This window comes from Ceratotherium simum, chromosome 22 (genome assembly GCF_057802395.1).
Source record: "Ceratotherium simum simum isolate JZ-2026a chromosome 22, ASM5780239v1, whole genome shotgun sequence".
NCBI classification, from domain to species: domain Eukaryota; kingdom Metazoa; phylum Chordata; class Mammalia; order Perissodactyla; family Rhinocerotidae; genus Ceratotherium; species Ceratotherium simum.
The window spans coordinates 7,571,005-7,596,411 of NC_141921.1; the positions used below are offsets into that span (position 1 = coordinate 7,571,005).

Genomic DNA, 25,407 nt, shown 5'->3' on the forward strand with positions numbered 1-25,407 from the left:
TTTCAACAGTTCAGGGCCACCAAAGGTCTCTAGGACAGACATTCCCTATTTGAAGGTTTTGGGTTTATTTATTTATTTTCCACTTTATTTATTTCCACTTTCTTGGTTTTCTGGCTCAGTGAGACCAGCACAGGAGTGCAAGAATATGAGGTATGTAAATTACCACCTGCATAGTAGGGGGTCGAGAGAGAGAAGGAAGGAAGGAAGGAAGAAAGGGAGGAAGGGACATATGTCCTTCTTTCCTTCCTTTCTTATCTGAAGAATGTGGATACAGTTTGCACAAGTTCCCAGTGTTACCTCTTTTTTCTTCATTTGTCCCTTGTTAATAAATAATTGGAACTTTCTACATCTCGTAAAAATATGTGGTCATTAATATGCCTAATCTAATTGTTTCCTTAAAATGCATTGGGTTTTTTTTTTTTCACTGAAAACATTAATTTACACATTTTAAACTGTATCTTTGTTCATCTGCAAAATGTAAAAATTCTTCTGGCACTAATTGCTCTCAGGTCTCTTAACCTCTCCAAGCAGGCAAACCTTTTTATTTGAGAATTTACACCATGCTGAAGAGAATGCTTCTCAAACTTTAACATGCTTATGAATCCCTCCGAAATCTTATTAAAATGCAGATTCTGATCCAGCAGGTCTGGGATGAAGCCTGAGAGACCATGTTTCTAAAACTCCAGCAGTTATCTCCTTACCTTTTTTTTTTCTTGTGACACAGTTCTGCACAATGCTGACATCATCTTTGCAAGCATCTCTTTCCTTCTAAGTTTTAATTGGGTCTGGCACTCAGAGGGCCTACTCCACCCTCCCCACTCAGCCAACCAGGCACAGCCAATTCACCACAGCAGGGTCCCTGCGCCTTATTGGAAAAGCCTAGTGACTCTCAGCGTGGAGATGGGCGGGAATTCCCTCACCTGCCCCGCCCCAACTCGGTTTCCGGCCGTCAGATGCTCGGAACGCATTTGCCATTCAGGTCCCCGCTCAGTCCCAACCTAGTAAGCTGATTAACTTTCCTGCCTAGTCCCTGACCCCTCCATACTCCCCTCTGTTCTGACACCTCCATACTCAATCCCTTTGCCTTTATTTTTTTATTTTGCTTGAGCAGAAGTGATTGCATTCTTTCGTCAGAACAGAGGCTGGGAGGAGATGGCAGGGAACAAAGAAAATTCTTTTTCTTACCTTTGGGACTCCTTTTGATCTTTGAAGGAATAGTGACACAAAATGCAATGAGTATATCCTTGCCATATACAAAGCACAGTGACATCCCTTAAGTCATATGGTCTATGTCACAGCTCTGCGAGGCTGGGAGGGTAGGACTTACCACCTCCGTTTTACTCAGGAATGAGCCGAGGGCTCAGAGAGGTGACTTGACTTGTCAACATCCCATAGCTAACAAGTCCCCAAACCTATCCTCTTTCCATTTTATGATTCAAGTGGGATAGCATAGGAAACTAGGTAACTTTCAGTGAATTAACTTTTTAGGCTTTACAGTCTAACAAAGCTCTTTCTCATATGTTCTTTTCTTCTGAGAATTGTATGAAGAAAGCAGGGAAGGTATAATTTCTTCCATTTTCCAGATGAAAACATGGAGCAGAGAAAGGATGTCAGTAGACTGAGGTCACTCCACTAGAAAGTTTTAGGAGGCAGGACTGGCCCTCACATCCGGATTCTTAGTTGGAGGCAGAGCCGAGAGTGTAGTGTAAGGGGAATGGGGACAAGAGGGCACTGAAGGGAACAGGGGAGACTAGGAACATTTCTCATGGGAGTAGGGAAAATGGAAGAGCCAACAAATGAGCAGTTCTCGAACCAAGACTGCTGACAACTCAAAAAAAAAAAAACACACCGGTAAAAAAATATTTTAGGGGGCTGGCCCGGTAGCGTAGTAGTTAAGTTCGCGCATGCCGCTTCGGCTGCCCGGGTTCGCCAGTTCAGATCCTGGGGGCGGACATACTCACGACTCATCAAGCCGTGCTGAGGTGTCGTCCCACACAGAAGAACTAGAAGGACCTACAACTAGGTACTGGGGCTTTGGGGAGAAAAAAGAAAAAGAGGAAGATTGGCAACAGATGTTAGCTCAGGGCCAATCTTCCACAAAAAAAATTTTTTTTCAGTTGCACAAGGGATTATTAAAACTGATTTAAAAAATGGCTCAGAGCAAAATAACGGTCTCTATTCAAAGTGGCTATTTTGTAATTTATTTTTCTGTTGGAAGCAGGGTTGGTGGGATGATGTAAGCCAAATAAAAGTTTTTCTTATTTAAAAAAACAAAACAAAACTTTTTTCAAACCCTGGAGGAAGGACACATGATAACTCATGCTGCAAATTTTCTCTTGGTCACACCAGTGCTCCTGCACAATTAGCTTGATGACTCATTTAACATACTGCTAAAGTAAAAAAATACAGAATGACCTTCCTTTTTGCAACATATCCAGATACTGAAAAGTTATGATAATAATTATTACCACCTATTCAGTGACTGTTATCTGCCAGACACTGTGCTTTCGATATGTATATTATTTCTAATTCTCATGACAACATTGCAAGGGAGTTATTATTTTCAATACTTTACTTTATGAGGAAATAGGCTCAGAGGAGTTGAGTAACTTGCCTAAAGTCACACAGCTAGTATGTGGTTGAGCTGGTCTGTTTGACTCCATGACTTGTGCTTTCTTTTTTTTTTTTTTTTTTTTTAAAGATTTTATTTATTCACTTTTTTCCCCCCAAAGCCCCAGCAGATAGTTGTATGTCATAGGTTCACATCCTTCTAGTTGCTGTACGTGGGACTCAGCCTCGCGCTGGACGGAGAAGCGGTGCCTTGGGGCGCGCCCGGGATCCGAACCCGGGCCGCCAGCATCAGAACGCGTGCACTTAACCGCTAAGCCACGGAGCTGGCCCGACTTGTGCTCTTTCTATTCTGTTCCTTTTTCATTAAATCAACAAACACTGAGATTATTATATACCATTGACTTAATTCATCTTTTCCCTTAATTGTAAATACTAAATATGTAATTTTAAGAAAATAGAGAAATATGGTAGACAGTCTAAATTGTGCTCACATTTCTTGTCAAACCTTTTCTTTATGTTTTAGTTTTTTTGATTATATTAAGGAGGAAACCTTAAAAAGGGCATCTATAAGTGGATCAGAGGTAGGTGCTGTCAATCTGAGCTGGGGCAACAGCCAGTGGATAGCAATTTGGAGCCTAGCAGAGTGCTGAAAATTTCTTCACAACCCTCTAAAATAGTGGTCAGAGGCTTGAGGAGCACAGAACCTTGGGAAACAGTAAATTAACTTCTTTCTAGAGTGGATCAGCTATGGTGGTACAGCCTTCTGGACCCTCTGTATTATTAATCACCTTTGTATTCCCTCACTCCACCTCAGTTATTGATGAAAATCTCTGGGCCCGTGGCCTGAGACTCTGCATTTAGCAAGGCCCCCAGGTGATTTTTTAAGCCCTGCGCCCTAGTTCTAATCCCCTTGTTTTCGTTTCAACAGGTGAAATCAGGCAGCATCTTTGACAATTTCCTTCTTACAACTGATGAAGAGTTTGCTGAAGAGGTTGGAAATAAGACCTGGGGAATAAGAAAAGTAAGATATTCTCCCACTCTGAATTCCAGGAGTCTAACTCCTCAGTTGTATACTGTTCTTTGCATTTTAAAAATCAGCCTCATAGTCATTGTCTCACTTGCTGGTCACATGGCCCTGAGGGGTGGGGGAAAGAACTCATATTCACTGGACATCTACAACTTGGTACTTGACTCTCTGAGCATTTTCCAAAAGTTATCCCACTTAGTCCTTAAAACAACCCAGCAAGACAGATACTATAATTCCTGTTTTTCAGATATAGGAACTGAGATAGATATAGACAGTATATATAAACTGCCCAAGGTCACATACAGCCTTTAACTTGTTGAGTTAGAACTGATGCTCCTTCTGTGTCACACTCCCTGCTCACCGTGTGGTGATCTTGAAAGGAGCCACTGAACCCATTTCTGATGGATGGCTTGGAGAAAGAAGGAAGGTGTTAGTGCTGTTTACCAGCTTCCCTGCTCTCCTAGAACTGTTTTGTGAGTGGAGTGATAATTGGTCCACTGGCTTCATGATGGTGACACCCTCCATCCAGACTTCCTGGTTCTGCAGGAAGGTCCATTCAAGCAGGTTTGTGGCCAGTACTGGATTACCCAATAGGCAGACTAAGCTTGTGTTTAGAGTACCAGCAAAGCACAGGCACCAAAAAAAATTTTTTGAGAGAACTTTGATACTCAATATTTCCAAAGAAACATTGAAGTAGTTAGTCATCATGGAAAAAATAAAAAATTATTAGACTTTCTTATACTTTTTAGTCTGGTTTTGCATTGCTCTTACTTTGGGGTTATCATCTAATATTGTTTTGTTGAGGCAATGTTACATATTGGTTAAGAGTGTGAGTTTTAGAGTTAGATTGCTTGCGTTCAAATCCAGGCTCCATCACTTACTAGCTGTATGATCCTGGGCAAGTTATTTAACTTCTCTGATCTTCAGTTTTGTCATCTATAAATTGGGAATGATGATAGCAACTGTCTTGTAAGTTCCTGGCATATAGTAACTGCTCAATACCTGGTACCTATTATTATTAAACCAGACATTCACTTGACAAACAGCTGTTGAGTACCTATTCAAGGCACTATTATAGTTGCTGGGGAGATATCAGTGAAATAGAGAAGTTTCTGCCTTCGTGGGACTTATATTCAGTTAGGGGACACTAACAAGAAACATATAAAGAAGTAAATATATACAGTGAGTTGGTGAGACAAACTATGGGGAACAATAAAGCAATACAGAGGGCTGTGATCAGGAGTGGTCAGGGGAGGCTTCGTTGAGTAAGTAACATTTAAGAGTCTTGGAGGAAGTAAGGAGCAAGCCATGCAGATATCTGAAGAAGAAAGGCCTTCTAGGTAGAGAGAACAGCAAATGCAAAGTCCTTGAAATAGAAGCATAACTTGCTTGTTCAAGAAAGAGTAAGAAGGCCAGTGTAACTAGAGCTGAGTGAGAGAGAAGGAGAGTAGTTGGGGCCATGTCCCTGAGTAAAATGGGAGCCATTGGAGCCATTTTTAGTGAAGGAGTGGTATGAACTGGTTCACAGTATAAGATATTACTCTGGCTGTTGTGTTGCAAAAGACTATAGGAATAAAAAAGACTGTAGTGGAACAAAGGCAGAAGTAGGTGGTGGTAGCAGAGATAAAGAGAAATGCTCAGATTCTAGATCCATTTTGATGGCAAAACTCACAGAAGTAATTAGATATGGAATATGGAATTTAGGATTAGATATGGAACAAGACTAAGAGTAAACAAGGATGGCGCCAAGGTTTTTGAACTGAGTGACTAGAAGGATGGAGTTACCAAGATAGGCAAGAACAAGGGAGAATCATATTTGAGGGTGGGGATGGAGACAGAAATAAATGACAGAATAGTTAAACGTTAAGTCAGATATGATTATTAGAAATCCAAATGTCAAGGAGGCAGTTGGATATGAGTCTGGATAAGAGATATAAATTTGGGAGTCATCAGCCTACAGATAATACCCATGAAGCTGGATGATATCTCCTAAGGAGTGGGAATATATAAAAAGGAGATTCAAGGATGAGCTTTGGGGCACCCCAATATTTAGAGATCAGGGAGATAAAGTAGAACCAGCAAAGAAGACAGAAAGAGTAGCCAGCAAGATAGAAGAGAACCAAGACAGAGCAGTATCCTGTAGGCCAAGTGAAGAAAGTAGTTTAAGGGGGAAAAGGAGAGATCAATTATCTCAAATGGTCAAGAAAGATGAGGACTGAGAATGGACCACTGAATTTAGTAACATGGAGTTCATTGGTGACTCTGACAAGTGCAGTTTCAGTGGAGAGGTATAGGCAAAAAAGGGTTCGAGAAAGAATGGAAGGAGAACAACTAGAAACAGCAAGTATAGAGTAGTCTTTTGAGGAGTTTTGCTATAAAAAATGTAGAGAGAATGGGATGGTAGGTAAAGGGAAATGTTGCGTCAAGATTTTTTTATATATAGAAGATCTTCCTGCCTACTTGTATGCTAATGGAAATCATCCAATAAAGGGAGAGAGAATATAGGAGAGAAAGAGAATTTCTGGAACAATGTTCTTGAGACTATGACAGTGGATGAGATGTATTGCCCAAAAAGATGGGTTGGTTTTCCATAGGAGTACAAATATTTCATCCGAAATCACAAAAGGAAAGAATGACTATCTGAGAATAAATACAGGTAGGTGGGTAGATGTGGTGGTGGGAGTATGTGTCAGTTGCATTTTCTAGGAAGCAGACACCAAGATAGAGTTAGAAATCTAGGAGATTTATTGGGGATAATGCCTGGGAAAGAAGAAGGGTAAGAGGGTGCAGGAATAGACAGGCAAGTCTGACACCTGTGAAAGGAGAGGGGGGGGAAAGAAGGAGGATTGGGTAGGAATTGCTGGCCGAGTGCAGTGAGAAAGTCTCACCAGCCCAACAGGGCTCCAGTGGAAAGATCGACTATAGAAGAGTACTGTGTAGGAAATGGCCAGACCCTAGAACCCCCGCCATGCTCAGCCATTGGCTAGGGGCTGCTTTGGAACAGCGTGTCCTGGGCTCAAATGCCGCCGTGGATCCCCAGGTGTTGCAGCTATAGGCTATTAGCTCATGGCACTCCTCACAACTGACTGACAAGTTCTTCAAGGGAAATCCAAGTGGCCTACCTCCATGGCTGCAGCAGAGTATGTGGAAAATTTCTTCTGATTGTGGAATAGGAAGTAAGGCCAACAACTTAGCATCAGATTGGGAAAAATGCGTTGGAGGTTTGAGGAGAAGAAGAAGGTGAAAAATAGTTAACCAAGGAGAAGGAGAGTGAATCAACCACAGAAATATAGCAGGTTCACAGGCTAGCAGTAAGGGCTCACTTGAGTTTAGTTATAGTGAGTTTAAAAAGGGAACAATCAGTTTGGTTTTTTGTTTTTTCTAGCCATCTTCTCTGCTTAGGTGCAGGCAATGGAGAGTTGGATTTAACCAGAGTTGAAGGTCTGCCCAACTAAGGGAGGGAAGGGCAAGGGAGTTGAAGAGGTATGCAAGTGAGTGATCACAGAAAAATAAAGGAGAAAAGTGAGGACGTGAGTTGGTTGAGGTCTAATGAAAACGAGACAGGTTTAATGGATTGTTGTAGGCCTGTGTGGAGTTGAGGAGTTGGAGTTGGTGGTCTTTGGTTACCTTTAGCAAGAGCAGTTTTGGTGAAGAATGGAGGGTAGAAACAGATCAGGGAGTAGAGCAGTGAGAGGGAAGTGAAGAAATAGAGGTGTTAATTGTAGTCAGTGCTTTCCAGGCAGAAGAAAATGAAGGTCTGATCGAAAGAGAGATTTTCTTCCCCTAATAATGTGGGAAGATGCTCCCAGCAGGATTCTAGAAGGCCCCAGCCTACTGGGCATGTAGGTTCTCAATCTAGCTTTGTCCCCCAAGACTGGGTAAAAGACCACTTGGCCTAGATTCTCTAGGTGAGGATTAAAGTCTTAGACGGGTTTTGATGGTATCCTTTTTTTAAGGCCCCTCTGAATAGAAAAATCTATGAAGATGGCTCTAGGGATCCAATTCTGGGATCTGGATGAACACATTAGAGAACGCAGAAGGAGTCCCATTTTTGACTTAATACAAGTTTGTAATGGTCACAGTTCAAAAGCAAATTGAAAGAGTTCCCTAAAGACTGTATTACTGTGGTGTAGCAGAAAGAGGGCCAAACTCAGAGCCAGTAAACCCAGTTTCTAATCCTAGTTCTACCACTCACTAGCTATATATCTTGGGCAAGTCATTTAATCAGTCCAAACCTCAGATCCCTCATCTAGAAAGTGGGACTAGTAACACTTACCTCATATATTGCTGTGAGGAGTAGAAGTAATGTGTGTAGATCGTCACGCACCATGCTTAGCAATGCTCTAGGCATTCAGTAAATGTTTGTTGAATCAGAACCAATTTTATTTATGAACAAATTACACACACACACTTCTCTCCACCCCACACATACTGAAAATTTGTATGTAAATAAACACCATCCCAGAAATCTTTAAGAGTGTGGGAAGATGCCAGACATTTCTAAAGTGGGTTGACTTTGTTTGTACCATCTGTAAATTATTTTGAAATTCCACATTCTAACAGGATGTAGAGAAGCAATGGAGAGAAGTGTACGAAGAAATGGAAAAAAGAAAACAGGAAGAAGAGGCCAAGAAGAAAAAGGCAAAGGAGGAGGAAAGGGAAGATGACATCTGGGGAATTGAAGAAGAAGGAAGTGAAGAGGATTCTGCTGAGGAAGCGGGAACTGACAGGCAGATGAAGGAAGATGATGCTGCAAGAGCATTTCTGGGTGGAAATGAGGAAGTCGGTGTTGACCAGAAGGATGAACTGTAACGATAGCATGGTTACGCTCAGAGGAAACGATGTGGCTTACAAGGAGAAGTGTTCATGAGGTGGCAACATCTGGGGAGCAACATTACTTGCTCTTTTTGAATGAACTTCGGCTTTGTATTTCTACCCCACCTCCTTTGCTCTGTACGACCTTGGGAAAGTCGCACCACCTCTTGGGGCCTCTATTTCCTTGTCCATGGAAAGGGAGTGATGATTACTAGTTCATGAAGTTGTAGGGATCAAATGAGCTATGTGTGTAAAGTGCCTCATATAAATATACAGTCAACAAATAGTACCTGTTACTACTAGCATTATCATGGTGTTTCTAAAACTAACTGTTGGTAAATAAGCTTCTGTATAAACTTGATCCTCACTTTCAATTTATCCCAGTACATCCCAGGATTTTATTTTGTTTAAATATCTGTATTACTTAGTATTTACTGAGCAGTTCTGATGGTTGTACTTGTGGGTGGTATGTTTTCTTCTTGTAGATGTATCAAGCCTTAAAAACAAAATTAGACCTCCTCTTAACATAAGGAAAGATACTTGGTGAAAGTTCTTTTGCTTCTCTGCTGTTTTGTGACCTAATTTTTAATTAATTATTACTTGTTTGCTGGTTTGCTGGTCTTACATTTATCTTTTCTGTACCATCTGCTCACAACATCATTATCATATGCATTCATGTAGCTCTTTACAGATTGCAAAGTTTTCTGTAAATAAACTTTCCTATAAATTTGAGGAGCTCCTGCAATGCACTCCTTTAACCTGCATAGCAGCCATTGTAGAGGAAACTGTTATTGTATTCCTTTTACAGATGCAGAAACTGCTCAGAACGGTCAAGTCACTTGCTCAGGTTACCAGCTGGGTCAAACAGCTGATAAGGGGCAGGGCCAGTATCTGAATTCAAGTTTTTCTGGTTCCAAAGATTATCCTTCCATTGCATTAGGCTGTTGAGTGAGTGACTGAATATCTAGCACTATTGAATACAGATAGTAGGCAATGTTCCACACGGAAGAAATACTCTTTTAAGGAAAATAAGCACAAAGTAATTTTCCTCTTTTAAAAATTTTCTCAAAAAAACCAAACACGCAAACAAGCAATTGAGTGAAGTGTGACAGCCTTTTTATATTAAGAAGTGATACAGCCAGTGTGGTTGCCAGCTGTTTAAGCCACCATGGTTGATTCCTGGTTCTATTTACTTACCAGTTGTATTACCTTCGGCAAGTAATCTAACTTTCCTGTGCCTCATTTTTCACATTTGTGAAATGGGGTTAATAACAGGACTCGTTGTAAACATGGCTGTGAGGATGAAATGCTGACTCCTTCTGTCCTTTGTTTTACTAGGACTACACCAAAGGCTAATGAGAGTCAGGCCTAGTCACAGCTGTCATATGACAGCACAGGGTCTGTAGTAGGTGCTCAATAAATATTAGTTGAAAGAATGAGTAAAACTGTGGCTAGTGGTTTCAGGGAAGATTTTATGACGGAAGTGATTTTTTTGTTATTTGTTTTTTTTTTTTTTTTTTTTTGCTGAGGAAGATTCGCCCTGAGCTAACATCTGTGCCAATCTTCCTCTATTTTGTATGTGGGTCATCACCACAGCATGGCTGATGAGTGATGTAGGTCTACTCCTGGAACCAAACTCGGGCTGCCGAAGCAGAGAGCGCCGAACTTAACTGCTAGGCCACAGGGCCGGCCCCCTGAAGGAAGCGAGTTTTGAGCCAACTCTTGAAGAATGTGTAAGAGTCTGTCCAGTGGAGAAGGGTATGTGTGGACCAAATTCCAGAGTCCAAGAGCGGGGGACCAGGATTACAGGTATGGGTGGTGAGGTCAGGAAGGAGCAGCAGGAACTCCTTCTTCCTTCTTTCCTGTAGGTTGGTGCCTGGTGTAGTTTCTGGGCCTTACAATCTTTGGAATATTCTGGTTTAGGAAACTTGCCTTCGTGGGGGAAGCAAAACTTTACCTCTACCTTCTTAGGGTCTTCAGCTGGGCCTGAGAATTTAATTGACATAAGACAGGTTAACACGGGAAAAGCATACAGGTTTATTTAACAGAAGTTTTATGTGACACTGGAGCCCTCATAAGGAAATCAAGACCCAAAGAAGTGGCAAAACCTAAATGCTTTAATACTAGGTCAAACAAAAAGAGGCAGTTGTAGAAAAGTTACCAAATTATACAAGGAGGCTGAAGGAAGATAAGAACTATTTTAACAAGGTCTGTTTGTGTAGAATTCTCTCGGTATCAACTTCCTGTCCTTGATGATAAGAATGTTTCTTTTCTCCTGGTATATGGAGGGCAGCTCTCACATGGGAGTTTTATCTCCTGTTTTCAGGAGGAAAAGGGGAGATCAGAGAGTCCCTTTTGTATCTGCTGTTTTTCAAGTGCCTTTAGCTCAATAGAATCCTTATGCCAAAGTGGCATATTCTGGAGTGACATATTTTGGCACCCTTCCCCTTTCTATCTGTTTCTATAACGTGAGTCTTTCATTATGAAAAAGGGCAAGGCTTCAGGTGCTGAGTCTGAACATGGTCTTGGGGTTGGAAGGCTGGTGTGTGGGGTGATCCACATTTTAGGGCTGCCAGTCTGATATGAGCATTGTTTACTACTAATGTCTGCTCTGATTGGTCAAGCATATGTTCTATCAATTGCTACATATTTTCAAATATCACCAGGTAAAGATACTGATTTTCATGCAGAATTTTGGGGAAGGAGTAAACAATAAGGATCCATTTGAATATTGTTTTTAAAGCTGTTGCTTTTACTTTTGTTAAATTTTCTTTTGCCTTTATTTTGAATGATTGTACAAACATTATTTCAGAAATTAAGGTAATTTTAACAAGAAAAAATTCATGCATAGTTCCACCCATTCTGCACACAGACTTTGAAATATTTTTCATTTCCTTCTAGGAGTTGTTTTTGAACACCATCATTCTGCTGCTGAACCATACTCTTCCAGATGAGGTGGTTTTTTGTTTTGTTTTGTTTTGTTTTTGGTGAGGAAGATTCGCCCTGAGCCAGCATCTGTTGCCAGTCTTCCTCTTTTTCTCCTTTTTTTATGTGGGCTGCCACCACAGCATGGCCGCTAACAGATGTGTGGTGTAAGTCTGCACCCAGTAACCCAACCCGGGCAGCCCAGGTGGAGGGTGCTGAACTTAAACCACTAGGCTACCAGGGCTGGCCCCAGTCATTATCCCTTTTAAATTTCGTTATTTATTTTTTCCCTTTAATTCCGTTTCCTTTCCACACACAAGCAACTAAGTTCTATTTGATGTATATTTTTTTGTTTGTACATGTTCTTACAAAATGTGAATTTTTGTTTTGCATGGATGTATTTTTAATTTATGTAAATAGTATAGTGTTTATTTTTTTTTATTATTATTTTTTAAAGATTTATTTATTTATTTTCCCCCCAAAGCCCCAGTAGATAGTTGTATGTCATAGCTGCACATTCTTCTAGTTGCTGTATGTGGGACGTGGCCTCAGCATGGCGGGAGAAGCGGTGCGTTGGTGCACGCCCGGGATCCGAACCCGGGCCGCCAGCAGCGGATCACGCACACTTAACCGCTAAGCCATGGGGCCGGCCCATTATAGTATAGTGTTTAAATCTCATTTTGTTTCTTCATATTTTTCACTGAGCACTGTTTCAAAAATGCATTCATGTTGCTGTGTATATCTCTAATCTATTGCTTCTGATTGCTGCGTAATATCTCATTATCCAACATTTAGCACATTTTAGCTATCTACTCTCCCAGTGATAGACAGCCAGGTTGTCTTCGAGTCCCCACTGTCATAAAGAACACAGCAATGACTATTTTAACGCACAACCCTTTATGTGCCTGCAGAAGAATTTCTTTGGAATATATCCCAGGAGTGTTACTGAGGGCTCATGGAATATATGAGTTCTTAACTTACATAATTTATGTCAGATTGCTTTCCACAATGGCTAAACTGGTCCATATTCCCACCACCATGCATAAAGCTTCCAGCGTCCCCACAACCCCACCAGCTAGCATTAGGAAATTTTTATAGTTTAACGGATAGAAAAGGATAGCACATTGCTGTTTTAATTAACATTTCTCTGATATTTTTGAGCATCTTTTCATATGCCTTTTGATTTTTGGATTTCCTCTCTGTTCGTACTTTTTGATTATTTTTTTCTAGGGGTTGCTGCCCTCATTTGCTCACAAGAGTTTTGTGTATTAAGTATTTCAAGTATCTTCTCTCATTCTCTCATCTAGTTACTTTGTCCACAGCGTCTTTTGTTGAACAGAAATCCTTATTATTCATCAATATGTCTTATAGTTTGTGCTTTTGAAGTTTTGCGTTTCCCTTCTTTCAGTCACAAACGATAATAGTCTCCCATTTTTTTTATAATTTTATTTTTCACATTTATTATATCTTTAATTCTCCTAGAGTCCAACCTTGTATAAGGAGCAGAATTGTTGAAATATGGTAATTATACTTCAAGCCTTGATATATCAGTTTCTGAGAGGGGGATATTAAAATCTTCAGCTATGATTATGCATCTATCTACTTCTCCTTGCAGTTCTGTATATTTTAAGACTGTATAATACGGTGCATCTATGTGTTTTGCCTGTTGCATGTATGTTTCCCTATTGTTTCTTTTACGAGTATATGATGACTTTTTTTTTAATTCAAACCAGTTCTGCTTGTTAGTTTCCAAAATGAAATAAAAGAGATTTCAGAAAGAAACCCAACGTAACAGTGATCTTTGTTATACAGTCTGTGCTTCATTCTAGCCTGTGCATGTGTCAGCAAGCACAATAATTCTATCAATGACCAACTGCTTGACAAACAGCGGAAAGACCAGCTTGGAGGACAGGGCTCTGCCCACTGTCTCAGCCTGCTCCCCCTTATCTCAACAGGGCACCCAGACCCCCTCCCTCTGCCCAGGATTTTATTTTATTTTATTAATTAATTAATTAATTAATTTTTTTATTGTGAAATTTTTGTTGTACATTATTGTTTATCAGTCACCATGTAAGTGCATCCCTCCACCCCTTGTGCCCACTATAATGACTTTTTGTCACTTGTTATCTATTGAGACTAAAATTCCTTTTTGACAGATGTTAAGATCACAACCCAGTTCATATTTTCCTGGTGTATCTTTTTTCATCTTTCTATCTACCTCTTTAGGTTTTTCTATTTTGGTGAGGAAGATTAGCCCTGAGCTAATATCTGTTGCCAATCCTCTTCTTTTTGCTGGGGAAGATTGGCACCGGCCTAACATCTGTGACCACCTTCCTTTACTTTATATGTGGGACGCCTGCCACAGCATGGCTTGATAGGCTGTGCATAGATCTGTGCCTGGGATCTGAACCTGTGAATCCCGGGCTGCCGAAGTGGAGCACGTGAACTTAACCACTACACCACCAGGCCAGCCCCTATATCTCTTTAGGTTTTAAGTGTGTGTGTGTGTGTCTCTCTCTCTCTCTGTTTTTTTTTTTTTTTTTTTTTTGCTGAGGAAGATCAGCCCTGAGCTAACGTCTGTGCTAACATCCACTCTACATGTGGGTCACCACCACATGGCTGATGAGCAGTGTAGCTCCTCACCTGGGATCCGAACCCGTGAACCCAGGCTGCTGAAGTGGAGCGTGCTGAACTTAACCACTATGCCAGGGGGCCAGCCCTTAAGTGTGTCTCTTATAGCCCATTTATTGTTGGAGGTAATTTTTAAAAATCCAGTTGGTGAGACTAACTTATTTGCATTTAATGTAATCACTATATATTCAGATTTAATCCAACCATCCATTTACTATGCATTCTTTTTTCTTTTTAACCTCCATTTCTGCTTTCCATTGGCTAAGCTGAATTTTCTTCTGTGGGTTTAAAATTTATAGATAATATTTTTACCTTGTGGTGGTAGCCATTAACTTCAGACTCATACCCATGGGTTTAAGAGAGTTCCTCCATTTCAACAGTTTGAACAAAAGCCCAAACAGAAGTTCTAAGCTTGACTCTCAAAGATCTGATGTATCACATGCTCATGTTGACCCAGTCACTGTTGCTGAGGTGGGAAGTGTTTGATCTCCAAAGGAAACACAAGGTACCATTACCAAAAGAAGGTGGAACAGAGGCTGGGAGACCATAAAACAATATATATCCACTTCTTCTTTATATTCAATAAACTTCTTTGAGTCTCAGTTTCTTTATCTGTGAAATGGCAATGATAATACCTATCCCAAAGGGGTGATGTGAAGAGCAAATTGGGTAATAGATATGAATGTCCCTTATGAATCATAAAGTTCTGTACCAAAATTAGTTGTTATTCTTGCTCTTGCATTCCTCACATGGTATTACCATCATTTGTTTAGATGTTGGTATTTATCTGTTCTGCTACATGGGGAAGTACATCCTAGCCAGCATTTTCCCTAAATTGTACTGATGCCTGTAGAATTAATTTTCCTTTCCCAAGAATAATGAATGTGCAAGATGTCAGGATCATGTTTGACCTGGGAGTCAGTTTCCATCCAACGAGTCCTGAAGTTGCAGGGCTGGGTAACTTGCTAGTTAGACTCGCCAGACTGCACACAGCTGAAAGCTCGGTGCAATGGTGCCAAACTGGGCTCCAGTTCGTTCTCTACCCCATATTAGATGTGTGACCTTAGGCGGGTCACTTAAACTCTCTGAAAAACAGAGGTCATAAGAAGACCCACTTCTTAAAATTGTGGTAGGGTTAAATAAGATTATATGTAAAATGCCCTGGTCTTGGAGGAAGTCTTAAGCTTGTCAGACACAGATTCAAATCTCTTTATTGAGCACTTACTAATCTCCATTCTACTACATTATGGCTAGGTTGAGTGCAGGTTCTTTCTCATCTCTGAAGTACATTGAATTGCTCTGTTTCCTTAGAGAATAACTGTTGTCTCCATCCCTTATGTCTTCAGAATTTGGACCATAACTTGCCAGCAGGATAGAGTCTCACAAGAGATCCTGTTCTTTAAAGGTGACTGAAGTTGATAATTCTGCTTCTTTTCACATACGAAGATTTAGATTCAGACTAAACTGAATGTTTCAGAGTAAAGTGAAGGATGGTGTGTACCTGCTATGTTTACTGGACTAGGTTCTTCTGCCACATGACTGCTCATGAACCTAAAATAATACCTTGAATTAGGTACTAATGACCCCACTTTACTGATAAGGAAATAGACAGTCACACAAATTAAGTAACTTGACCAAGGTGACACAGTGGATAAGGGGAAGGGAGACAGTCTAGTGTAATGTAAGGAGGAAGGGCTTTGGAGTCGGATCTCAATTAGGATCCCAGCACTGCCATTTACTAGATCTTGAACTTTGGCCTGGTGACCTAATCTCTTGAATCTCAGTTTCCCTATCTGTAAAGTGGGGATTATAATAATATCTACCTCACCAGAATGTTGTGAGGTTGAATTGAGAGACTATACATAAAGCAGAGTGCCTGGCACACAGTAGGGGCTCCATAAGTCCTTAGGTACTTGATAAGTGTGCTGGGAGCCCAGAGTCCGTAGGGGCCACCCATCGTGCTGCCTTAGAGGAAACGAGAGTCATCATGAGGCTCCTTTAGAACGTTTCACTAGACATTCAGATGGTTAGCCTTACAAATCCCTTGGGCTGATTCAAGATGACAGTCCCAGAAAAGAAATGAGGCAGAAAGATACAGTGAAAGGAGCCCAGGTAGGGGAGTCTGGAGACCTGGGGTTTGGTGCTGGCTCTTATTTGGCATGTATGTGACTTTGGGCAAGGCACGCTGCCTCCCTGAGCTTCAGTTTCCTTATTTATAAAATGGAGACAATATTCTTTGCCTCACGGGATTGCTGGAGGTACAAATGCAGCAGATGGATGCAAACACTCTTTTTACAGTTTTAGAAACACTATGTAAATGTGAGGGTTTTCAATTTGTGTTTACTATTCTCCTCAGAGGGAGAGTAGACAGGACTCAAGACAACCTGAGACTTGCCTCCTAGAGAGCACGCCTTTAAGTGAGACCTGATTAACTATTTACTGCTGCTGCAGCAGCTACAACTTGTCCTCAAATATCAATTACCGTCCCTGCTAAATCCTCAGCCCTGTGGAAAGGCAGCAGTGCGCAGGCCATCCCCAACTGCACCCTGCCCAACACAGCTGTTTGGAGCAGGACTGGGACTCTGACCCAAAGGCAAGCAACACATGAGCTTTCCAACGAGCTACAAATGTGGCCTGGTTCCTAAAAAAATGAGTTGGACAAATCAATATTTCTCTCTCAGGAATTTGAGTTGGGAAATACAAGGTGATTGAGGCAATTAGTAGCAATAAAAACTATGACTAAAAGGATGTGAAGAGAGAGGCCATAAGGTTGAGTAGAGGTATTTGTTGGAGGAGACAGAGTCTGCGCTGTGACAAACCAAAGTGATGAGAAAGCAGAAATTATGAGTAAACAGAAGCTATGCAATAGAAAAAGATAATATATGTTTATTCAACAAATATTTCTAGAGTTCCTTCTATGAACTAGGCACTTTGTTAGGCTCTGAATATACAAAAGTGACTAAGACACAGCCTCTGTCTTCACAGCACTTAATTTTAGTGGGGAAGACAAACAAAACAAGTAAACAAACAAATAAATAATTACAGATCATTTTAGGGGCTAAAAAAAAAAACAAATATGGGGCTGAGATAGAACATGCCAGGAAGAGAGCTACTTAAGAAATAGCATGGTGAGGGAAGTTCTCTCAGAACAGATACTTAAAGTGATACCTGAAGAATGAGAACGAGCCAGGGAGAAGAGTATTTGAGGTAGAGGATGTGTGATGCCTGCCGGGAGGAAAGGGCTTAACACGTTTAAGGAAGCTGGAAAACAAAACAAAACAAGCCACATGACTGGAGAAAAGTGAAGGAAAGGGAAGCAACATGAGTTGGAAGGTAAGCAGGAGGCATGTCACAGGACCCAGCAGGCCTCAGTATGGAGCTGGAATTTAGTCCCAGCCGAGTGAGAAGCCATTAGAGTATTTGAGGTGGGATAGAAACATTATCCAGTATAATGTGGTAGATAAGCTTGCAGACCAGTCCAGGTCCAAACTTAAGTTCTACCATTTATCAGCTGTGTGAGCTTGGGCAAATTACTTAATCTCTCTGTGCTCCAGTGTCCTTTTCTATAAAATTGAAGAATTGAGTTTTACCTTATGGAGTTGTGAAGATTAAATATATATTTAAAGTGCTTATAGCAGTTCCTGGCACATAATAAACACCCAATAAATATAAGCTTGTATTATTATTTTGTTTTTAAAAAGGTCATTATATGGGGCCGGCCCCGTGGCTTAGCGGTTAAGTGCTCGCGCTCCACTACTGGCAGCACGGGTTCGGATCCCAGGTGCACACCGCTTGTCCGGCCATGCTGAGGCGGCGTCCCACATACAGCAAGTAGAAGGATGTGCAACTATGACATACAACTATCTACTGGGGCTTTGGGGAGAAAGAGGGGGGAAAAAAAGGAGGAGGATTGGCAATAGATGTTAGCTCAGGGCCAGTCTTCCTCAGGAAAAAGAGGAGGATTGGCATGGATTTAGCTCATGGCTGATCTTCCTCACAAAAATAAATAAATTAATTAAAAGGTCATTATAGCTACCATATGGAGAATGAATGTGTGGGGGATAAAAGGGAGGCCAGTCATGTGGCTGATGAGTACTTGGGGTGAGAGATGATCAGTGAGATGGTGGTAGTGGAGACACAGAGAAAATGACTAATTTGACATAATTTTGCAGGTAAAATTTTCGTATTTTACTGACAGATTAGACATTGTGGTTGAGGAAAATAGAGGAATCAAGAATGACTCCTAGGTTTCTGGCTAGAGCAACCAGGTGGATGGAGATGACATTTACTGAGAGGGAGGAGCCTGGGGGAAGCAGATTTGGCAGGGAAATTAGGAGTTCTATTTTAGACATGTGAAACTTAAGATGTCAGTGAGCTATCCAAGTAGGTGTCAATTAGGCAGTTGGTTATAAGTTTGGAGACCAGAAGAGAGGTCTGGGATGAAGATATGAATTTAGAATTCATTAGCACAATCTGCATTTGAAGACATAGAAATAGTCAAGATGTAGGAAGAGAGTATACAGAGAGAAGTGAAGGGAGCCAAGAAGAGGCCTGAGGAGCAACCAGTTTTAGGGTGATTGAATAGACAAGGAGAATGAGGAGAGGCCTGCGAACAGAGAGTAAAACCAGAAGAATGTGCTATCAAAAACCAAGAGATGAGGGGCAGGCCCCGTGGCGTAGTGGTTAAGTTTGCATGTTCCACTTAGGCGGCCCCGGGGGTGGCGGGTTCGGATCCTGGGTGCAGACCTAGGCACCGCTTGTCAGGCCATGCTATGGCGGTGTCCCCTATACAAAATAGAGGAAGATGGGCACAGATGTTAGCTCAGGGCTAATCTTCCTCAGCAAAAAGAGGAGAATTGGCAATGGATGTTAGCTCAGAGCCAGTCTTCCTCACACACACACACACACACAAAAACCGAGAGGAGAGCATGTCAAGAAAATTGCAGAGATCAGCTGAGTGTGGAACGCTCAAGTAAGGTAAAGATAGAAAAATATTGGTCACCGATGACCTTGACAAGAGCAGTTTCAGTGAAAGGGGTGCATAAGTAAGCATCAAATAGGTTGAAAAATGAATTGGAGGTGTTCTTGCTTTGACGGCACCCTATACTAAAACTGGAACAATACACAGAAAATTGGCATGACTCCTACACATGGATGACACACAAATTCGTGAAGCAGTCCCTATGTTTTGTATGTGGATTTGACTTTTGGACAATGTTAGCTTTTACATATTAAAAAAAGAAAATCGCATCAACAAGAATGAAAGAGATCCTAAAACTAAACATAAACAGAAACAAATAAACCTAACTAAATTTAAGTAAGCAATATGACCACTCTGAAGGAAAAAAAAAAAACTAATCCAAATAACTTTTGAACACCATATTTTGAATAGACATCCTTATTCTAAAAACAAGACAAAACTGCAAACAAATCTTAAACTCTATTTAGTAGACTGTTTCTGGTAGTGGAATGGACGTAGTGATTCTGAAACTATTTTGTGTGTATCATAACATTGAGCAAATGAAAAAAGACACTGATGCTGTTGAGAGCCAGAGTTCTCACTGTGGGTAAAGGAGGTGCAAATAAGGAATGGGTGAGAGCCCTGTGGTGCTGAATTGGAATTAGAGTACCAGTAATGAATTCGCGGTTAAAAATAGTTGAACTATATTACATCGCCATATTGCCATTTCCCCGCCCTCAGCTCTGTTTACTTAAAGGGCCTAGAAGCAATTACACCCCAGTAGCAATGAGCATATCTGGTGCCCAGATCTTGGGTTCTAACTACCATTCCCCACTAAAAGAGGAGCTCTTTGGAGAGATGGATGATTTCCAAAGGCAGGCAGGGAGAGTGCAAGACGAACTTGGAATATGGTATTATACCAGAAAGCAAGAAAGTGCCCCCCCCAAAAGATGGGTATGTGTCAAAAGGAAACCAGAGCTAGCTTGAAGGGGCTGTCACTGGCCAAATCTGGGACAAGCTGAACATTAAAATGAATAATGGCAGTAATGGATTATAATGTATTAAATAAAATAAGAATCCATGAGTCTATACTGATGATGATATATATATAAATAAATAAGAGAGAAGGGAAAGATCTTGCTTACAGTAGAATGCCGAACTAAAAAATGCTGATGGAGTGCTCGCTTCGGCAGCACATATACTAAAATTGGAACGATACAGAGAAGATTAGCATGGCCCCTGCGCAAGGATGACACGCAAATTCATGAAGCGATCCATATCTTTATACAAAATGGTGCAGCCTCTATGGAAAACGGTATGGAGATTCCTCAAAGAATTAAAAATAGAGATGCCCTACGACCCAGACATGCCACTACTGGGAATCTATCCAACGAACCTGAAATCAACAATCCAAAGAGGCTTATGCACCCCTACGTTCATTGCAGCATTATTCACCATAGCTAACAAGTGGAAGCAACCTAAGTGTCCCTTGAATGACGATTAGATTAAGAAAATGTGGTTTATATATATATACAATGGAATACTACTCAGCCATAAAAAAGACAAAATTGTCCCATTTGCAACAACATGGATGGGCCTGGAGCGTATTATGTTAAGAGAAATAAATCAGAAAGAGAAAGACAAACACTGTATGATCTCACTCATATGTGGAATATAAACCAACACATGGACAGAGAAAACTGTATTGTGGTTACCAGGGGCAAGGGGGGTGGGGGGTGGGCACAAGGGGTGAAGGGAGTCATATATATGGTGATGGACAAACAAAAATGTACAACCCCAAATTTCACAACGTTAAAAACTATTAAAACATCAATAAAAAAAATGCTGATGGAATAATAGAGTTATAAAATCACCATTTTGCAACCATCATAGTAATTGATTCAGGCAAGAATTATCAGTGAACGTTGAAACTTTTGGGCAAAAGTTTTGAAGAGGAACAGGATATTTACCTAGTCTCAGAGTACATCTCCACATATTACTCATTATTTACATAGGAAAAAATGCTAACTTTACAGTGAATAAACCTGGCAGATACCACCTTAACCAACAGATCAAAGTGAACACCAATAATAATGAGACCAAGGGACACCATGTTTCTCCTCATGTGATGCACTGAGGACACAGCATCCCACAGGTAGTATTCCTGCCCCCTCGGAAAAAAATTACAGTGTAAATCTAATTATAAGGAAATGAGACAAAACCAAATAGGGAAATTCTACAAAACGTTGGCCTGTACTTTTCAAAAATGTCAATATCATGAATAATAATGAAAGACTGGGGAACTGTTCTAGATTAGAGGAGACTAAAGCGTCATGACAGTTAAATGCATGCAGTACATGATTAGGGATCAGGCACTGGATCGGACTCCACATTTGAGTGGAAACTGACGTATATGATATTATCAGGCCAATTAGTGAACTTTGAATGTGGACTGTATATAAGGATTATATTAATGTTAAATTTTCTGAATTTGATCTTATACTTGGGTGGGGGTTGTACAGATATATAAGAGAATGTCTTTGTTCTTAGAAAATACACACTAAAGTATTTAGAGTATTGGGGTAAATACTATAATTCAAATGGTTCAGGAAAAAAAGCACATTCATATATATGCATGCATGTGTACGTACACACATGCACAGACAGATAAAGAGATTGCAGCAAAATATTAACTTCTGGTGCATCTGGGTGAAGAGCATATGGGAATTCTTTGTAATATTTTTGCAACTTTTCTGAAGTTTGAAATTATTTTAAAGTAAAAAGTTAAAAAATAAATTAGAAATGAGGAAGTAGAAACAGTATGCAGATGACTCTTGAAAAGTAAAGGGGAGCAGAGAAATAGGACTGGAGAGAGAGTGTTATAAAATAGTTCTTTAAAGATAGGAGAAACTAGAATAGGTTTGTGCTGAGAAGAACAATGATGGGTCTCAGCCCCTCCTATTTATGAAGAGAGATTCACTCAGACACCCTCCCCCAGGCCCTCTAAGACTCTCCTACCTTTAGACACCGTGAGCTCCTCTGAAAACACATTTTATTCCTTAAACTACAACCAGGAAAAGACCTTTGGGCCGCCACTTGAGGGCAGTACAAAATGATGCTGCATGTCATTCTGGTGGTTTTATTGTTTCAGCAGCTGGAACAAAACAAAGCCCTTTACATGATTTTCTCTCAAATGTGACATGAAATAAACCTCCATCTAACAAACCAATCTTTTTTTTTTTCCAAATATTTTAAACAAGAAAAGGCCAATATAATTCATGACAGAGGTTTGGGGAGAGGAGAGGTTTTTCTAAGGGTCTCGTGCTTAGGAAAATGCCTGGCACACGTTATGAGTTATATGACAATAGAAAAATTAGAGCATGTCAGAGTTGGAAGGGATCATAGAGAAGGATAAATCCAGCCTCCTCATTTATAGACAGGACCTTGGGTCCAGAGGAGGGAAGGGGCTTGGCCAAAGCCACCTTGACATGGTAGAGAAAGTAATGGTTTCACACTTGTCTGGTCAGTTTTGACGACAGAGGTTCTGATATTTTCAAATGACACCATAAATATAGCTTGCCAAGACATTGACCACACCATTGGTATTGATATGGAGTTCCTGAAAGAACTGTGACACCTCAGTTGTGAGACTGTGCCCCTTGTGTCTTCCTCTCCCCTGGGAAGATATGACTATTCACCTTCAGCTCTCATCCATTTCAACTGGTCCTAATGCTCTGGACAGGATAGTTCTGATCATATCTAACCTATTTCTCACCCATTTCTGGCAGGAGCTTTCTGGCAGGACCCTAAGGGTTCACATGTTAGACTTTCCTACCAACACTGGGGAATGGAGTTGAAGGCCATTGGAAAGAAAGTGAATGGGCATATGGCAATACATTGTTTAAAAAGAGATAACAGGGCCGGCCCCTTGGCTTAGCAGTTAAGTGCGCGTGCTCCGCTACTGGCAGCCCGGGTTCGGATCCCACTCACACACTGACTCACCGCTTCTCCGGCCATGCTGAGGCTGCATCCCACATACAGCAACTAGAAGCATGTGCAACTATTACATACAACTATCTACTGGGGCTTTGGGGAAAAAAAGGAGGAGGGTTGGCAATAGATGTTAACTCAGAGCCGGTCTTCCTTAGCAAAAAAAGAGGAGGATTAGCACGGATGTTAGCTCAGTGCTGATCTTCCTCACAAAAAAAAAAAAAAAAAGAATCCTTTCGGGCCAGCCCCGTGCCATAGTGGTTGAGCGCGCACACTCTGTTGCTGGTGGCCCGGGTTCGATCCTGGGTGTGCACCTACGCACTGCTTCTCTGGCCATGCTGAGGCCATGTCCCACATGCAGCAACTAGAAGAATGTGCAACTATGACATACAACTATCTACTGGGGCTTTGGGGGAAAAATAAATAAATAAATAAAATTATAAAAAAAAGAATCCTTTCTTGACTCCATATTCCCTTCTAGCTACTACACCATTTCTCTGCTCTCCATTTCAGCTAAACGTCTCTAAAGGATTATCTATATCCCTTGACTCCAAGTTTTCTCCTTTCATTTTCTCTTGAGCCCACTTTAATCAGCCTTTACTCCTTCCCTTAACTGGAACTGTTCTTGCCAATGTCACCAAAGACTTTCATGTTGACAAATCTGGAGGTCAATTCTCAGTCCTCATCTAACTAGCTCTATGATCAGATTAGAAACATTTGCTTACTTCCTTCCTGAAACACTTCTTCCTTGGCTCCAGGACAGACACCACACTTTCCTGGTTTTCCTCTAAACTCACTGTTCCTTCTCAGTCTCCTTTGCTATTTCCTCTTCATTTCTGTAATCTCTAACATTGGAGTGGCCCAGGGCTCACTAGTTGGACTTCTTGGATCTATAGACACTCACTGTACAGATGGTCTCACCCAGTTTCATGGCTTTAAATGCTCCCATATGCTAATGACATCCAAATTTGTATCTCCAACTCAGACCTCTCCCCTGAACTCCAGACTCTTATTCCAACTCCATCCTTGACATTTCAACTTGGATGTCTAAAAGGTATCTCAAATTTAGTCCAAGGCCAAATTCCTGATGTTTTCCCTAAATTAGTTTCTTCTACAGTCTTCCCTATCTCAATAAAAGGCAACTCCATCACTCCAGTTGCTCAGCCAAAAATCTGGCATCATCTTCAATTCTTTTCTTCCTCTCATACCTCACAGTTAATCTATTAGCAAATCCAGTGGGCCATACCTTCAAAATATATATAGATCTGACCACTTCTTACCACCTCTCCCACATAATGCTAACACCCTGCCCCAAGCCATCATCATATCCAGATTATGGCAACAATCACATATTTGTTTTACTGAGTTCTGCCCTTGTTTACCTGTGATCTATTTTTCCCATAATAGTCCAAATAATCTTTTTTATTTTATTTTATTTTATTTGTGAGGAAGATCAGCCCTGAGTGAACATCCGATGTCAATCCTCCTCTTTTTTTTTTTTTTTTTTGCTGAGGAAGATTGGCCCTGAGCTAACATCAGTGCCCATCTTGCTCTACTTTATATGGGATGCCGCCACAGCATGACTTGACAAGCGGTGCATCACTGCGTGCCCAGATCTGAGCCGGTGAACCCCAGGCCACCCATGCGGAGCACACGCACCTAACCGCTTGCACCACCAGGCCAGCCCCCCAAATAATCTTTTTTAAACCCAAGCTGTATGATATTCTTCCTCTGCTCAAAACCCTCCAGTAACTTTCCATATCATTCAGAGTAAAAAGCAAAGTCTTTAAAATGGCCTATAAGACCCCACTGGATATGGGACACTATAACCTCTCTGACTTCCTTTCTTAATTATTCATCTTTTCCCTTACTCTGCTCCAGCCATATTGGCTTCATTGATGTTTCTCAAACCACCAGGCACACCCTGCCTTGCATCTGCTGTTCTTTTCACCTTGATTGCTCCCCACTTTAGATATACTCTTGGTCACTCTCTTACTTTAAGTCTTTTTGCAAATGTTTCCTTATCCACGGGGACTTTTCTGACTACCCTTAAAATCTCAACCCCTCCCCCTTCTCATATATGCTCCCACCTATCTTTCTTCCTTCCCTGATATATTTTTCTCCTTATCAACTCAGGATTATATTTATATACCTATATATACATATAATTTATTTATTTATAATTTTATATATAGTTAATATAATTGTCACTCTTCCTCCATTGGAATATAAGTTACATGAAGACAGAGTTTTGTCTATTTTGTTTCCTGCTGTATACTCAGTACCTACAACAGTGCCTAGCACATAGTAGGTACTCAATAACTATTTTTAAAATTAATGAACAAATTCTCATGATAACCCTATGAGGTAGCTTCTATTTTTATCACCTCCATTTCATAGGTGCGGGAACTGAGGCTAAGGAATAGGCTAAGGAATTTGCTTCGGATCACACAACTAGCAACTGGCAGAGCTGAAGCTGGAATCAAGG

At 40.9% G+C, this 25,407-nt stretch overlaps 1 protein-coding gene and 2 non-coding genes across 3 annotated transcripts in view; all 3 read left to right on the forward strand.

Moving 5' to 3' along the window:
- LOC101402385 (calreticulin-like) overlaps positions 1 to 9,078 on the forward strand; it is a 32,358-nt gene extending 23,280 nt beyond the window's left edge. Inside the window, exons 8-9 of the mRNA XM_087447077.1 lie at positions 3,500 to 3,592; positions 8,162 to 9,078. Of these exons, the coding sequence (XP_087303203.1) occupies positions 3,500 to 3,592; positions 8,162 to 8,410 (342 nt within the window). The 3' untranslated portion in view covers positions 8,411 to 9,078. The remainder of the gene's footprint in view (positions 1 to 3,499; positions 3,593 to 8,161) is intronic.
- A 9,972-nt stretch (positions 9,079 to 19,050) lies between these two features.
- Positions 19,051 to 19,158, forward strand: LOC147914045 (U6 spliceosomal RNA). The gene has a single exon (XR_015555893.1). It is a non-coding gene; the product is annotated as a U6 spliceosomal RNA (small nuclear RNA).
- A 948-nt stretch (positions 19,159 to 20,106) lies between these two features.
- LOC147914046 (U6 spliceosomal RNA) lies at positions 20,107 to 20,213 on the forward strand. The gene has a single exon (XR_015555888.1). It is a non-coding gene; the product is annotated as a U6 spliceosomal RNA (small nuclear RNA).
- The last annotated feature ends 5,194 nt before the right edge of the window (positions 20,214 to 25,407 follow it).